This window comes from Engystomops pustulosus, chromosome 1, assembly GCF_040894005.1.
Source record: "Engystomops pustulosus chromosome 1, aEngPut4.maternal, whole genome shotgun sequence".
NCBI lineage: Eukaryota > Metazoa > Chordata > Amphibia > Anura > Leptodactylidae > Engystomops > Engystomops pustulosus.
In genome coordinates this window covers 55,612,337-55,627,492 of record NC_092411.1, presented here as the reverse complement: position 1 = coordinate 55,627,492, position 15,156 = coordinate 55,612,337, and the positions used below count along the sequence as shown (strand labels likewise).

General features: G+C 44.6%; 1 protein-coding gene across 4 annotated transcripts in view; it reads right to left on the bottom strand.

Annotated features, from left to right (window-relative positions):
- Positions 1-15,156, bottom strand: part of COMMD10 (COMM domain containing 10) — a 238,083-nt gene that overhangs the window by 130,278 nt on the left and 92,649 nt on the right. Inside the window, exon 6 of one of the 4 annotated variants that reach the window (XM_072141008.1) lies at positions 8,993-9,046. The exons of the other annotated variants lie outside the window; for them this stretch is intronic. Within the exon in view, the coding sequence (XP_071997109.1) occupies positions 9,008-9,046 (39 nt within the window). The 3' untranslated portion in view covers positions 8,993-9,007. Of the gene's footprint in view, positions 1-8,992; positions 9,047-15,156 lie in introns of those variants that run through there. 4 annotated transcript variants of the gene reach the window in all.

The following is a 15,156-nucleotide window of genomic DNA, read 5'->3' as shown; positions in this document are numbered from 1 at the left end:
AACTGTTTTCTGGACCCTTCCCACAGTCACAAACCACTTGTCCGGTTGCTGATGAGCAATTTTCCGATGCCCAGGTTTTCCACCAGTCGCAGTCTGTGGGTGATGATGACCGTGTTGACGTACTGGAAGAAGTGTGTAAAGAGGTGTCCGACGATGAGGAGACACGGTTGTCAGACAGTGGGGAAGTTGTTGTCAGGGCAGGAAGTCCGAGGGGGGAGCAGACTGAGGGATCGGAGGATGATGAGGTGACAGACCCAAGCTGGGTTGAGAGGCCGGGTGAACACAGTGCTTCTGAGACGGAGGAGAGTCCTCGACCAGAACAGGTTGGAAGAGGCAGTGGTGGGGCCAGACGGAGAGGCAGGGCCAGAGCTGGTGCATCAGCGCCAAATGTGTCAACTAGTGAAGCTCCCGTGGCAAGGCTCCTACGGCGAGGGCTAGATTTTCAGAAGTCTGGAGGTTCTTTAAGGAAACACCGGATGACCGACAGACTGTGGTGTGCCACATTTGCCAAACCAGGATCAGCAGGGGTTCCACCACTAATAGCTTAACTACCACCAGTATGCGCCGGCATATGAATGCTAAACACCCCACTCAGTGGCAACAAGCGCGTTCACCTCCGGCCGTGCACACCACTGCTCCTTCCCCTGTGTCAGCTGATAGTCAGCCCCCTGCCCAGGACCCTGCCACAAAAACCCCATCGTCGCCTCCACGATCCTCCACAGCATCCACCAGCGTTCAGCTCTCCAACCCCAGACGCTGGAGCGGAAACGCAAATATAGTGCAACCCGCACGCCCAAGCCCTTAATGTGCACATCTCCAGATTGCTAAGCCTGGAGATGCTGCCCTATAGGCTAGTAGAGACCGAGGCCTTTCGCAGCCTCATGGCGGCGGCCGCCCCTCGGTATTCGGTCCCCAGCCGCCACTAATTTTCCCGATGTGCCGTCCCAGCCCTGCACCAGCACGTGTCAGACAACATAATCCGTGCCCTGACCAACGCCGTTTCTGACAAGGTCCACCTGACCACGGACACGTGGACGAGTGCTGCCGGGCAGGGCCACTATATATCGCTGACGGCACATTGGGTTAACTTGGTGGAGGCTGGGACCGAGTCTGACCCTGCGGCTGGTCATATACTGCCGACGCCGAGGATTGCGGGGCCTACCTCGGTCCAGGTGTTTCAGGCCTACTATGCCTCTTCCTCCTCCCACCCCACCTCCACCTCCTCCTCCGAACTACCATCCGTGGGCATGGCGCCATCAGTCGGTAGCTCTAGGCACAGCAGCAGTGCCGTCGCTAAGCGACAGCAGGCGGTGCTCAAACTGCTGAGCCTAGGCGATAAAAGGCACACCGCCCAAGAACTATTACAGGGCATCACGGCGCAGACTGATCTGTGGCTGGCACCGCTGAACCTGAAGCCAGGCATGGTTGTGTGTGACAACGGCCGTAACCTGGTGGCGGCTCTGCAACTCGGCAGACTGACACATGTGCCATGCCTGGCCCATGTGTTAAATCCTCAAGACATACCCCAATCTGTCTGATTTGCTCACGAAGGTGCGCCGCATCTGTGCGCATTTCAGGAAGTCCAGCACAGATGCTGCCACTCTCAGGGCAGCGCAGCGCCGCCTCCAACTGCCCGCTCACCGACTGTTGTGCGACGTGCCCACGAGGTGGAATTCAACACTGACCATGTTATCCAGAGTTTACCAGCAGCGCCGAGCGATTGTAGACTGCCAGATGTCAACTTCCACCAGAACTGGTAGTCAGGTCAGTCAGCTTCCTCAAGTCTACAATGAGGAGTGGACGTGGATGTCTGATATCTGTCAGGTGCTGAGTAACTTTGAGGAGTCAACACAGATGGTCAGTGGCGATGCCGCCATCATCAGCCTCACCATCCCGCTGCTTGGCCTGTTGAAAAACTCTCTGGTCAGCATGAAGTCGGAAGCTTTGCGCTCCTCACAAGAGACGGGGGAAGAAGATTCCCTTGTTGATAGCCAAAGCACCCTTAGGTCTGTTTCTCAGCGCATATCGGAGGAGGTGGAGGAGGATGAGGAGGAAGAGGAGGAGAATGTTGGCTAGACACAAGAGGGGACCATTGTTGAGTCCTTCACTGTTGAGCGTGTATGGGCAGAAGAAGAGGAGTTGGAGGAGGAGGAAATGGACAGTCAGGCGAGTGAGGGGAGTGAATTCTTACGCGTTGGTACTCTGGCGCATATGGCAGATTTCAAGCTAGGCTGCCTATCCCGTGACCCTCGCGTTCAAAGAATTTATTCCAGCACTGATTACTGGGTGTTCACTCTCCTGGACCCACGGTACAAGCAAAATCTTTCCACTCTCATCCCTGGAGAGGAAAGGAGTGTGAGAATGCATGAATACCAGCAGGCCCTGGTGCACAAGCTGAAACAGTATTTCCCTTCTGACAGCGCTAGCGGCAGAGTGCGTAGTTCTGCGGGACAAGTAGCGAGGGAGAGTAGGCGAGCAGGCAGCTTGTCCAGCACTGGCAAGGGTACGCTTTACAAGGCTTTTGCCAGCTTTATGTCACCCCAGCAAGACACTGTCACCTGTCCCCAGTCTCGGCAGAGTAGGGCTGATCTTTACAGAAAGATGGTGAGGGAGTACGTAGCTGACCATACCATCGTCCTAAATGATCACACAGCTCCCTACAACTACTGGGTTTCAAAGCTGGACATGTGGCACGAACTGGCGCTGTACGCCTTGGAGGTTCTTGCCTGCCCTGCCGCTAGCGTCTTGTCCGAGCGGGTTTTCAGTGCAGCTGGTGGCATCATCACCGATAAGCGTACACGCCTGTCGACTGACAGCGCTGACAGGCTGACGCTTATCAAGATGAATAAAGCCTGGATTTCTCCTAATTTCCAATCTCCACCAGGTGAAGGAAGCTCAACCTGAATAATTTATCCACTCCTCCTCCTCCTCATTTTCCTCCTTCTCCTCCTCTTTGTACAGTAAAGCAGAGGAAACTGGCTATTTTTTGACAGGGCCCACTGGCTCTAGCTATAGTACTTTATGCATTTAATTTTTATGGAGGGCCACCGACCCGGTCCTCTGTTTTAAACAATTTTTGGGAGTGCCACATACAGGCACTCAATCTATTCAATTTTTCTGGAGGGCCACCTACCTGCTCCTCTGATTTGAAAACTTTTTTGGACTGCCACATACAGGCACTCAATCTATTCCATTTTTCTGGAGGGCCACCTACCTGCTCCTCTGGTTTGAAAACTTTTTTGGACTGCCACATACAGGCACTCAATCTATTCCATTTTTCTGGAGGGCCACCTACCTGCTCCTCTGGTTTGAAAACTTTTTTGGACTGCCACATACAGGCACTCAATCTATTCCATTTTTCTGGAGGGCCACCTACCTGCTCCTCTGGTTTGAAAACTTTTTTGGACTGCCACATACAGGCACTCAATCTATTCCATTTTTCTGGAGGGCCACCTACCTGCTCCTCTGGTTTGAAAACTTTTTTGGACTGCCACATACAGGCACTCAATCTATTCCATTTTTCTGGAGGGCCACCTACCTGCTCCTCTGGTTTGAAAACTTTTTTGGACTGCCACATACAGGCACTCAATCTATTCCATTTTTCTGGAGGGCCACCTACCTGCTCCTCTGGTTTGAAAACTTTTTTGGACTGCCACATACAGGCACTCAATCTATTCCATTTTTCTGGAGGGCCACCTACCTGCTCCTCTGGTTTGAAAACTTTTTTGGACTGCCACATACAGGCACTCAATCTATTCCATTTTTCTGGAGGGCCACCTACCTGCTCCTCTGGTTTGAAAACTTTTTTGGACTGCCACATACAGGCACTCAATCTATTCCATTTTTCTGGAGGGCCACCTACCTGCTCCTCTGGTTTGAAAACTTTTTTGGACTGCCACATACAGGCACTATCCAAATTGAATTGTCTCCATAGCAGCCTCCACACGTTGTCTCCATTGCTACCTCCAAAAGTCGTCCATATAGCTGCCTCCATACATCGTCCCTTTATCAAACGAGGTGTGTCAGGCCGAAATTTGGGTTGTTTTCATGGATTCCACATCAAAGTTGTTAACTTTGTCGCCACCCTGCTGTGTTATCCACAAAATACACTGGCAAACTTTTACCATTTACGGATATTATTTCAGCGCTTCTTGCGCATCTGTTTACATTCCCCTCACCCGCCATATTCCAAACTCATAAGAACGCTACTACACTTAACTTGGTGCAGGCTGGGACCGAGTCTGACCCTGGGGCTGGTCATATACTGCCGACGCAGAGGATTGCGGGGCCTACCTCGGTCCAGGTGTTTCAGGCCTACTATGCCTCCTCCTCCGCCCACCCCTCCTCCACCTCCTCCTCCTCCGAATTACCATCCGTGGGCATGGCGCCATCAGTCGGTAGCTCTAGGCACAGCAGCAGTGCCGTCGCTAAGAGACAGCAGGCGGTGCTCAAACTGCTGAGCCTAGGTGATAAAAGGCACACCGCCCAAGAGCTATTACAGGGCATTCCACATCAAACTTGTTAACTTTGTCGCCACCGTGCTGTGTAAGCCACAAAATATACTGGAAAACTTTTTTCATTTACGGATATTATTTCAGCGCTTCTTGCGCAGATGTTTACATTCCCCTCACCCGCCATATCCCAAACTTATAAGAACGCTACTACACTTGATCTTATACAAAAGGTTCTTAGAAGTGCTGTTTGGGGAGTAGCCTAGAGACAGGGGCTTGGATTGGCGAAAGCTCGCCTGGCAGCGGAGCGCCAGCTCCATGCCAAGATCCAACTAACATAGTTTTAACTGCAGCACCTTTAATCTACTACTAGTTCACTGCCTCCATACATGGTCCCCTTATCAAACGAGCTGTGTCAGGCAGAATTTTGGATTGTTTTCATGGCTTCCATGTTAACTTTGTCGCCACCCTGCTGTGTAATCCACAAAATATACTGGCAAACTTTTATCATGTACCGATATTATTTGAGCGCTTCTTGCTCACCTCCTTTGGTTCCTCTCTGCCACCCATTGGTTTGAAGCCTGAGTCCATTTAGGGTATGTTGCCATGACACTCTCTAGCCTGCCGCTGCTGCCGCTGCCTCTGCATGCCGTCCCCTATAGTGTCAGGGTCAATTATTGGATGTTTTAGATGCTATCTAGCCTCATTCGGTCACTCTGTCATGGCCATGCTGTTGCCCATAATTTTGGCATAATGGTGCGATTAAGCAGCCTCAGAGGCATCCATGCATGCTGCCCCTGCTGTTTCCTGTCCATTTCCGTGGTGTTTCCATCCTTTTCTGAGGTTCCCAGGTGTTTGGCCAAGCTTCCCTGTGCAGAGCCTTGGTCCCCTTGAAAAATGCTCGAGTCTCCCATTGACTTCAATGGGGCTCGTTACTCGAAACGAGCACTCGAGCATCGGGAAAAGTTCGTCTCGAATAACGAGTACCCGAGCATTTTAGTGCTCGCTCATCTCTAATCAGGACCTCTGCACACCGCAAGTGGCGCAGAGGCCCTGAAATAATCGCAAATGCTAGCTTATTGCTAGCTTTTGCGATTATTTTCCCCAATCCGCCACCTTCACGCCAGTGGGGCGTGAAGGGGCGTGAAGGGGGGGGCGCGGCCGGCCGAGCGGGGGGCGCGGCCGGACGGTAGTGGGCCGGCGCGGGGCGTTACTGTCACCACGCCTCCGCACTCGCTGCTGCCGTCGACTTTTCATACGTGAAAAGTTGCCGGTTGCGGCTTTTTCTACGTCAGGCCCTGCCTGGCGTAGGATAAACGCTGTGCTACTGGCAGCCCGATACATGAAGAGGCAGAAGCCTCTTCATGTATCGGGCTGCGAATTTGCAGCGGCGGGGCGATCATACGCTGGCGCACGAGTGCCAGCGTATGATAAATATCCCCCTATATGTAGATTTATAAATAGTGAATCAGTCTAGTTCTCAAGACAGATTTTGTACAAAATACAAAGTATGTGAACATTTATGGGGGGGCGAAGAAAGGATTGTGGTAAGTGGAGTTTATTTTTTAAGATAATTTTCATATTTGCCTGAACTACTGAATTATACAAATTTTGTTTATAGTACTGTTACAATTTAAAGGGCACTAACCATCAGATTACCTGATAGTAGATGACTATTACGTACCTCCCATCCCATCATTTCTTATATCTTTGCATGGCCGCATTTCCGTAAAAAACAAGTTTATAAGAAATGCAAATTAGCCAGTGGTGCTCTCCTGTAATTTATGCTTGCCCCGGGGCCGTAACATCACCGGCTCTCAAAATCGGGCTGACATTTTATTACAGTGGATCCTGATGGTTCTCTGCATCTTATAAACTCATTTTAACAGAAATGCGGCCATAAAAGAAATGAAGCTTGGGACACATAGGGGCGGGACAGGGAGGTACATAACAGTCATCTACGATCAGGTAATCTAATGGTAGATGTCCTTTAATGTATATTTTCGGGTATATGTAAATAATTAGGTAATTCGCAAATGATTATGCCAATAGTAGTCCTGTGAGGTATCATGCGGAGTAAAAGTCTCCAAAAATCTATACACTTACTGTATATCAATCTCTGATCTAAGGAGAAGATAATACCGCTGGTTTCCTACAGGTTTAAAGCAGGAAAAAAATGATGGATGTGCTTTGAATCTCATTTTTCATGCAGAATTCTATAAATGCCACAGATTTATTATGGCTTTTATGCTGATTATTTTATATAAAGTTGCTTTCCTCAGAGGAATAGATGGGTTAGTGAATAATGATTTCAGAAAATCAATCCATACATGTGTACTGTATAATACATTGAACAAAAATTATCAATTTGAGATAGAACTATATTTTCACATAGGTTTTTCAACCACTTTTACAAGAGGCGAGCAGAGTACAGTAGCTGGGAAGTGGTATCTGCATTTTTATTTTCTCCCGAGATGAGTCACAGCAGACAGCGGGAAGCTCATCCTACACCCACAGAACTAATCATTTATTATTCCACTGGTGGATATAAACCAATACACATGAAACAGAGTACATTTGCCAGGCTTTGATGGCACAAATATCAGTGTTTTTACCATCTTTTATAGAAAAGGCACATGATATAACATCAATGTTTGTCAGGTGGGGGCCTTGGGTAAGGAGATGCCTCAAGAGAATGGATAGCAACGTGGCTCCCTCAAGTTGGCTATCCACATTTATGTTTATAGAATACCGGAATACTAGAAACTACTTATCCTGGTTCCAGTTATTTTAAAATTGACTGACAATATATATACTCCCCACCCCCTCAGTGCTACTGCACCAATGGTTATACCCTATGCTTAGCTGAGAAAAAAGAGACTGGACGGTACTGCAGAATTAGAAAGGTCTGGTGCAGTCTTAACTGTATTTTATTTAAAAATCATAAAATTATTATTCAGAAACAGTATTTGATACAAATGATATAACAGATGTTCAGATGAGTTAGAATATTCACCCTTATAAAAAGATAGTGCAATGAATGAAAGCAGGCGCTGGATGTCTAGTCTTTGGTGTAGTCTGTTGGGGAAGCAGCATCTCGACAAAGGAGAGGAGCAGACTGGAGAAACTGATTAGGAAAGCCAGCTCCCTCCTGGAAGGGGGGGGGGGGAGCCCTATTGACACTGTGTAAGTGGTAGCTGAGAGGAGGATACTGTGTAAATGGAATAGCTCCCATCCCATGCATGAGACTTTGATGGCATTGGGGAGCACCTTCAGTGACCGACTGCTTCACTCCAAGTGTGAGAGGGAGCGTTATCGGAAGTCATTCCTCCCCGCTGTGATCAGGCTGTTCAACAAACAAGGCCCAAACAGAAGTAACCTGCGCCCCCCACCTAACCAGTCCCTGCAGGTCCCATCCACAGATGGAATACCAAACTGCCGATTATTGTCTGTCTTCTTTTTTTCTTCTATTGCTAGCATTTTTTTTCTTTAGTTCATTTATCTGTAATATTATTGTTCTGTCATTGTTTATAATGTACTCTCTGTATTCTCTCTGCTGCTGTAACACTGTGAATTTCCATACTGTGGGACTAATAAAGCATTATTTTATGTGCACTTATGTAATAATCCTTGTTCCCATTACAGCCAAAAATTTTGAAACCCCAATTGTCACTGGGGCGAAAAATTTTTTTTGCCTGGAACTACAATGATTAAATTTACAGTTTCAACTTACATGCAAATTCAACTTAAAAAAAAAACCTATGGAACCTATATTGCGTCACTTGGGTAGCTTAATATCCAGACTGGAGAATTGTTTGTTATTAACAAACCTTTATTTTGCCCATGACTGTAGTGGGGGCTGTGACCTACACAATTTGTTGCCAGATCACAGCACCCAAAGAGGTCTACGGCACCTGATTACAAGGCGGTGAGCACACTGTGTCTCACGGCACTGTGACATGACTCGGTCTATGGAGAGGGAAGGGGTGATGAACACTCTCCCTCCCTTCTTCACCTGGCCATGTGCTATAGTTGTTTTGTGGACTAGGAGAACACATGGCCATGTGCAAAGAGCCTTGGGCTGTGCTGGAAAATTTGAATTTATTGTTTTAGATTTTATCCTATATAGCACCATCATATTCCATAGCGCTTAACTGTTTAAGAAGTAAGTGACCTAGGTGCTCCCTGAACAATTGCACCACAAACTTCTACTGCTGCATTCCCTCTAAATCAATTATAAAAAAGGAGCCATTGCACATTAAATGGTCAACACCTTTTAACAAATTCTGCATAAAAAGTTAAAAGTGAACACAGAACATTTTGTACTATATCTTATCAGCCAAAACTGCTTCCATGTCCCCTTACTTTGGCTTTCTCCTTCCGTTCTAATCTTCTTTTCATTTCAAAATCTCTGCTGAATTCTACCTTGCTAGAAAGATGGACAGAACCTTGCTGAAGTCTCAGGTTACATGAACACACAATGGATTACCAATTACCTTAAAAGGTAATCAGTAGAGGGCCCTGTAATATAACTGCTGCTTCAATGATTGATAATGCTATAGGTATGTCACCGATTTCACCAAATGAGAAAAACCCTGGAAGACAGATTGAGAAAAAAAAATTACTGCAATATCTTATGTGGAACGTGTTTTTTTTTTTTTTTACTGTACTGTATCATCTAATCTGGATCTTCAGTGGTAGGAGCCACAATTGTTTCCTTACTACACATCACAACAAGATGCCTTGTGATTGGCAGACTGCAGGAACTCATCTCGGTATATCTACAATAAAGTTGTGCCCGCTTTAGCATAACTCTAAAGGGTGAACAACTGATTATTCATGGAAATAACTTCCCTTGGAGAGACTGAAGCCGGCTTACAGATGTAAAACACAGCTTCCCGAACGGCCTATATTTTATCAGCTCCTGTGATGTCTAATTGACCAAGTGAACCTGAAAATACAGAAACCCCTACGCAAGCGAGAGAGACCTGCTCAAACAGTTATAACGATAATGGATCCACCAGACCAGTATGGGAGTTAGGTAAACTTTTCTTATGTCATTTATCCAACTTAACCACACTTTAGAATATTTATTTTACTTTTAACTTCAGTTTCCTTTGATGTACTACTTTACACATAGGATTTATAAGATTGATATTGGCTCACATTTACAAGAATTATGTGTTCTTGGTACATATAGATTTTCCATGACAAAATCTAAAAAGTCAGAACCGTAGAAATAAATGCACAGCACCATTCACATGTGGGTTGAATTAAAGAGTAGAGTAAGCACATTTCTCTATTTTTTTCTTACATTAATAAAACCAGTCATTAAAGAAAACCAGTCATACACAGATTTAGACTACATTCACATGATGTATGTATACATCGGAGCCGAGGAGAGGAGCAGGGGATAAGCGAGGCTCACCCCTCCCCTCTCCATAGGAATACACAGCGCACGGCACCATATTCCGTAGAAAGATAGGACAAGTCCTATCTTTCTACGGGCTACGGAACGGTACGTTGTCGCAAGTGTGCTGCACCATACTACTCCCGTACGGTTCTGTGAGGCCATAGAAGTGTATGGGGGATGTATATACGCCATATATATGTCGGCCGGTTATACGTCACCCATACGTTCGTATGAATGTAGCCTAAGATGTATATTCATCAGAATTGTGATTGCCGTATGGCAGACCTGTGATGTTTGTGTCAATACAGACAGAAGAAAGCGACAGGACTTCACATTTTTATATTTTCTTAGCCGTTGCATAGAGTTAATTCAGAATGACACAATAGGAGGCAAGTTTTCTTAAGTATCTTTCCATTTATGGAGACTGGAGTAAATGCAATCTGGACGACGGTGTGTTACTAGGGAGTTTTCTGATACATCATGTGCGGAAGCATGCAGAAATGTAAGGAGGTGGCAAGTGCATCAATGTAATTGTCTGCAAATACTTCAGTGAATATGTTCTTTGGTGTGTAACGCAATGCTCAACCCTTGGCCGATTCAGACAGTGCTAAATACAGAGGACCTATGGCAGCCAGGAGTGGATCCATATTCTATTCATTGGATTTTTTGATAACTATAGACAGGAGAAAATAGGCTTCTGCTTATTATTCAGTCCATTAGAAAATTGTTCTGACTAAATATAGCTGCTAAGGCTAAAGTTAATATCTCTCCTTCCAACGTATTTTCTTACAGCAACTACCATATATGAGCACATAGAAATAATGGGGGGGGCATTTATCAGTGCTGCTATGGCAGTTTTCTGGCATAATAATAATCGAAAATCGAGTAGGGACGTTCCTGCCCATTATAAATCCATGATAAATTCCACAAGTACAAGTGCTAGCCGAAGAATCCCTTAACATCATTTGTGTGCATGAGCCCTAAAACAGAAAATATAATTTAAAAATTACATCTGTTAACAGATTACTGATGGTAGACTGTCCTCGTAAGCATGCTCGTTACCTCTAGGGCAGTGGTGGCGAACCTATGCCACGGGTGCCAGAGGTGGCACTCGGCGCCCTTTTTGCTGGCACTCGGGCCATTGTCCAAGGACAGAGTTCACCAAACACTGAACTTAAGAGATGCTGATCTCAATGCTATTTTAAAGTGACACTTTATTGGCTGTTTGGAATTACGTGGAAAGTAAGAAGGTGTTGACAGAACTGCATTATCTTTGTGGGTCATCTTGCTGGACCCACCATTTCTTCCTGTACAGAGACACCCTGGAAAGAAGCTACAATGATAGTTTGAATTTGCCTTCCTTCTGTCAACTATATTGGTGGCCTCAGACGGCCGATACAATTGAAAGATGTGGAAGAACAGGTAGCAATAAGTTACTGTATAAAATTCCATGCTGGCACTTCAAGGTAAATAAGTGGATTTTGGATGTAGTTTGGGCACTCTGTCTGTAAAAGGTCTGTAAAAACTTTATAAAAATATGTAAATGAGCCGTTCACTTATTATTTACTAGTAACCTACTTGCTGCAAAAGGAAGTGCGAGTTTTGCAAAGCGCTATCTGAGCAGAGCTGGGCGGCACATAGGGGTGAGTATTGAGTGGTCGGGGAGGGGGGGGGAGGATGCATGAATAATTAGTGAATGGTGGAGCATTGAGGTGCCCAGGTGCCATAAAGTTGTTTACTGTGGAATTCGGCAGCCCTGGAACAAACTGAACAGTGCCATCATCCCCTAGAGGTAATGAGCATGCATAAGAGGACAGTCTGCCATCAGTAATCTGGTGGTAGATGTCCTTTAAAGTGTTGATCACCACCTAAATGCAATAGCATAGAATCTTTGCCAACCCAAACAACATGGCATGACATTGACATGGCAGTGCTACTATGATTGGTTCTACCCCATTCAGCTGTATTGATTATTGGCAACACACTGATCACAACAAATCAGGTTTCTCTAATACTACCAAAAAGATGCAAACGTCCAACAAATGAGGTTTTCTTTAGTGGTATATATTTGCGGTTGGGGCTCATCTGCACATGGTCATCCACGTTAGTAGTGTGATAGGTTCCAAAGTTGAGCAACACATTAGAAATTTCTTTTAAGCTCCTGCGACACCACTGTCGCTTGAGTGTTATTTTATACTCCTTCTTTTTCCTCTTGCTTCGTGTCTAACATAAGACTCTTTGATGTAATTTCCTGGTGCCAGAGAAGGAAGACTGTAATTAGAAGATCTACACCAAACTGATGAAGAGTTATATGGGACTATAGTAGAAAGCTTAGAATAGAAGATTCCTTCAATTTACAGGAAAGCGTCAATTCCCAACTTAGAGTTCATACAAGGATGTATTTTAAGCAACATGTTTTATAACTAATAGGCTTCAAAGTGGCACAGAATGAGTTAAATATTCTTCACTTCAAACACCAATCAGTAGTGACCTTCCCAGTCTGTACATGTAGCAGAAGATAACAAAATATCTGCTCCCTTCTTGCTGTTGGAATAAATAATCTGCACATGCAGGATAAAAGCAGGCCTGGCGCCCAAGCTCTGATAGGCACTGACCTTCTTCCTGATGTATTATGCTAAGCATGGGCGCTGCCCCAATTTGGCAGGATGCTGCATGACAGGCGAGAGAGATCTCTCATGCAAAGCAATCAACTACAACTCAAATGATGCCATGTGAACACAATGAGAATATATTAGAGTAGGACAAAAATCACAGAAAACTGCTTCAAATTCCAGAAACATATTATTGATTACAATATGGTAATACATTTTTTTTAAATACAATATTTTTGTAAAATACGATAATTCAGACTTTTAATGTTAGTCTTTTATCCTTGTGTTGGCATAATTGGTATTAAAGTGACTCTCCAGTTCAAGATGCCCAACTGGAGAAAAAATGTTGCTGCCCTTCTGTTTAAGAAAGGTCACTAAAATAACTTGAAAATGTAAAAAAATTGGATTAATTGTTGTCTAATGGGGAAAAAAATAAAAAAATTTATATGAGTATACACTCAGCAGAGGCTGGGGTGGATTCCATACAAGTGTTTTTGTATTAAAAATTGGTTTTACAGAAAAAAAGATATGTTATATTGTACCTTTCATTAGCATCTGCTTATTGACTAGGCAGTTGCCTACTGGGAGGGGCTGGAAAGGAGCAGTTCCCCCCTCCCACCTTTGGGGAACAGCTACTCCATGTGACCTTTTCAAATATATGAAGACACCCATCAGTTGGCTTAGCGACGCCCCCTGCTCCTCTACAGCCAATTCCGAGTGAGGGGAGTTATTCATATATTTGAAAAGGTCACATGTTTCCCAAGGGTGGGGGGGACTGCTTCTTTCCAGCCCCTCCCAAAAGGCAACTGCCTAGTCAATAAGCAGATGCTAATGAAAGGTACAATATAACATATCTTTTTTTCTGTAAAACCTATTTTTTATACAAAAATACCTGATCTGCCCAAAAGACATTCTCTCAGAAGCTTTGTGGCTTATCAATATACACTTTGGCGAATTTCAGTCTTACTTTTGTACAACCGGTTTTCAGTGTGGCTTCTTCCTAGGCCGTCTACCATTAAGTCCATTTTGAGTAGTACCAATAAAGAACTTTGTGATCTGAAGCTGATGTAGATTGATATTGGAGTGCACCTCTAATCTCTTTGGAAGTTGTCCTGGGTTGTTCAGCTATTATTCCACTCTTTAATTTGTCATCAACTTCTCTGCCTGATGTGACCACTGGCAAAGCTCTCTGGATGCTTTACTTTAGTCCCAGGCTGCAAATATCATTTGTAATGGGTCTGTAATTAAGTTTTACTGATAATCATTGCTCCCATAACAGAACTACTTTTTGTAATCCAATTGTCACTGGGACAAAGAAAAAATTGTCTGAAGTTACAATTCTCAAATCTACCTGTCCCAACTTACATACAAATTCAACTTAAGTAAAAACCTAAAGAACCTTGTACGTACTGCCTATATAGCCTTTACTGGTAGTATGCTGGTTTATAATTTTGTTTCAGTCAACACTCTCCTTTGCTTCCTTTGGTGCCATTATTAATTTTATTATATCATAATAACATTGTGCTGTACACAATGTATCAATACAATAGGGCGGCACGGTGGCTGAGTGTGTAGCACATCTGCCTTGCAGCACTGAGGTCCTGGGTTCGAATCCCACCCAGGTCAAAGAGTTTGTATGTACTCTCCGTGTTTGCGTGGGTTTCCTCCGGGTACTCCGGTTTCCTCCCACACTTCAAAAACATACTGTTAGGTTGTTTAGATTGTGAGCCCCATGGGGACAGGGACCAATTTGACATGCTTGTGCAGCGCTGCGTAACCTGTGTGCGCTATATAAATAAAGAATTATTATTATTATTATTATTAAAAAACCTTCAATACCCAGAACTGTGTAACAGAAGAAAGCAAAAAAATAACAAAATAAAAAAAACTTGAATATTAGTAAATGTCCATTCTATGTGCCAATGAGATTGGATAAAGATCTTCAATATAATGGAACCTTACACTTTACGATCATATGATCTAATAATCTTCTCGCGGTTCTAGAAGACTTCCGCATGGAAAAGGTTAATATTACAGTTTTTGTTAGCATCTCCTACACAATGAAATGTGCACATTAAGATGGAAGTCTTAAACACATCCATCAGTGGAGGCTGGACCTCTGACACGCTCAGCCCCTTGAGACTTGTTTAACCAGTAGGTCCATTTAACTCTCCCACCCTCGTCTTGAGCTCAGACTAGTGATCTGAAGGCAGGGGTCAGCTCCACCACCATTTGCTCCATGTGTTTCCACTTACAGGAAGTGTGTATGTGACCATGTCAGGCAGGTGACTGTTCTGATGCTGAGCACAAGTGTTTGGAGTCATTTAGGAGTAATTAACTTCTCCTTTGAATCCGAAGTGATTAAATTCAGTAAATGGCGCTTTATGAACTCAGCCAGGGAAAAGTAGAAGACGTTTTCACATCTTAATAACAGGGCATGCAAAGGGCACCTCTTCAAATGCGAGGCTATTTACCTTAAGGTATAAACCAATCACTGGAAAAAATAAGTCCCAGACCGGCCGTTTATAAACTCAACAGCCCTCATCTAGAAGCTGATATGATGCTGTGTAATTAATCCGCAATATCGTTCCCTATCATCTACACTAGACTCACAAACCGGTTTCCTCTACAGTATTCATAACCTCTTCTTGTACACCTTAAAGGGACACTGTAACAAGAT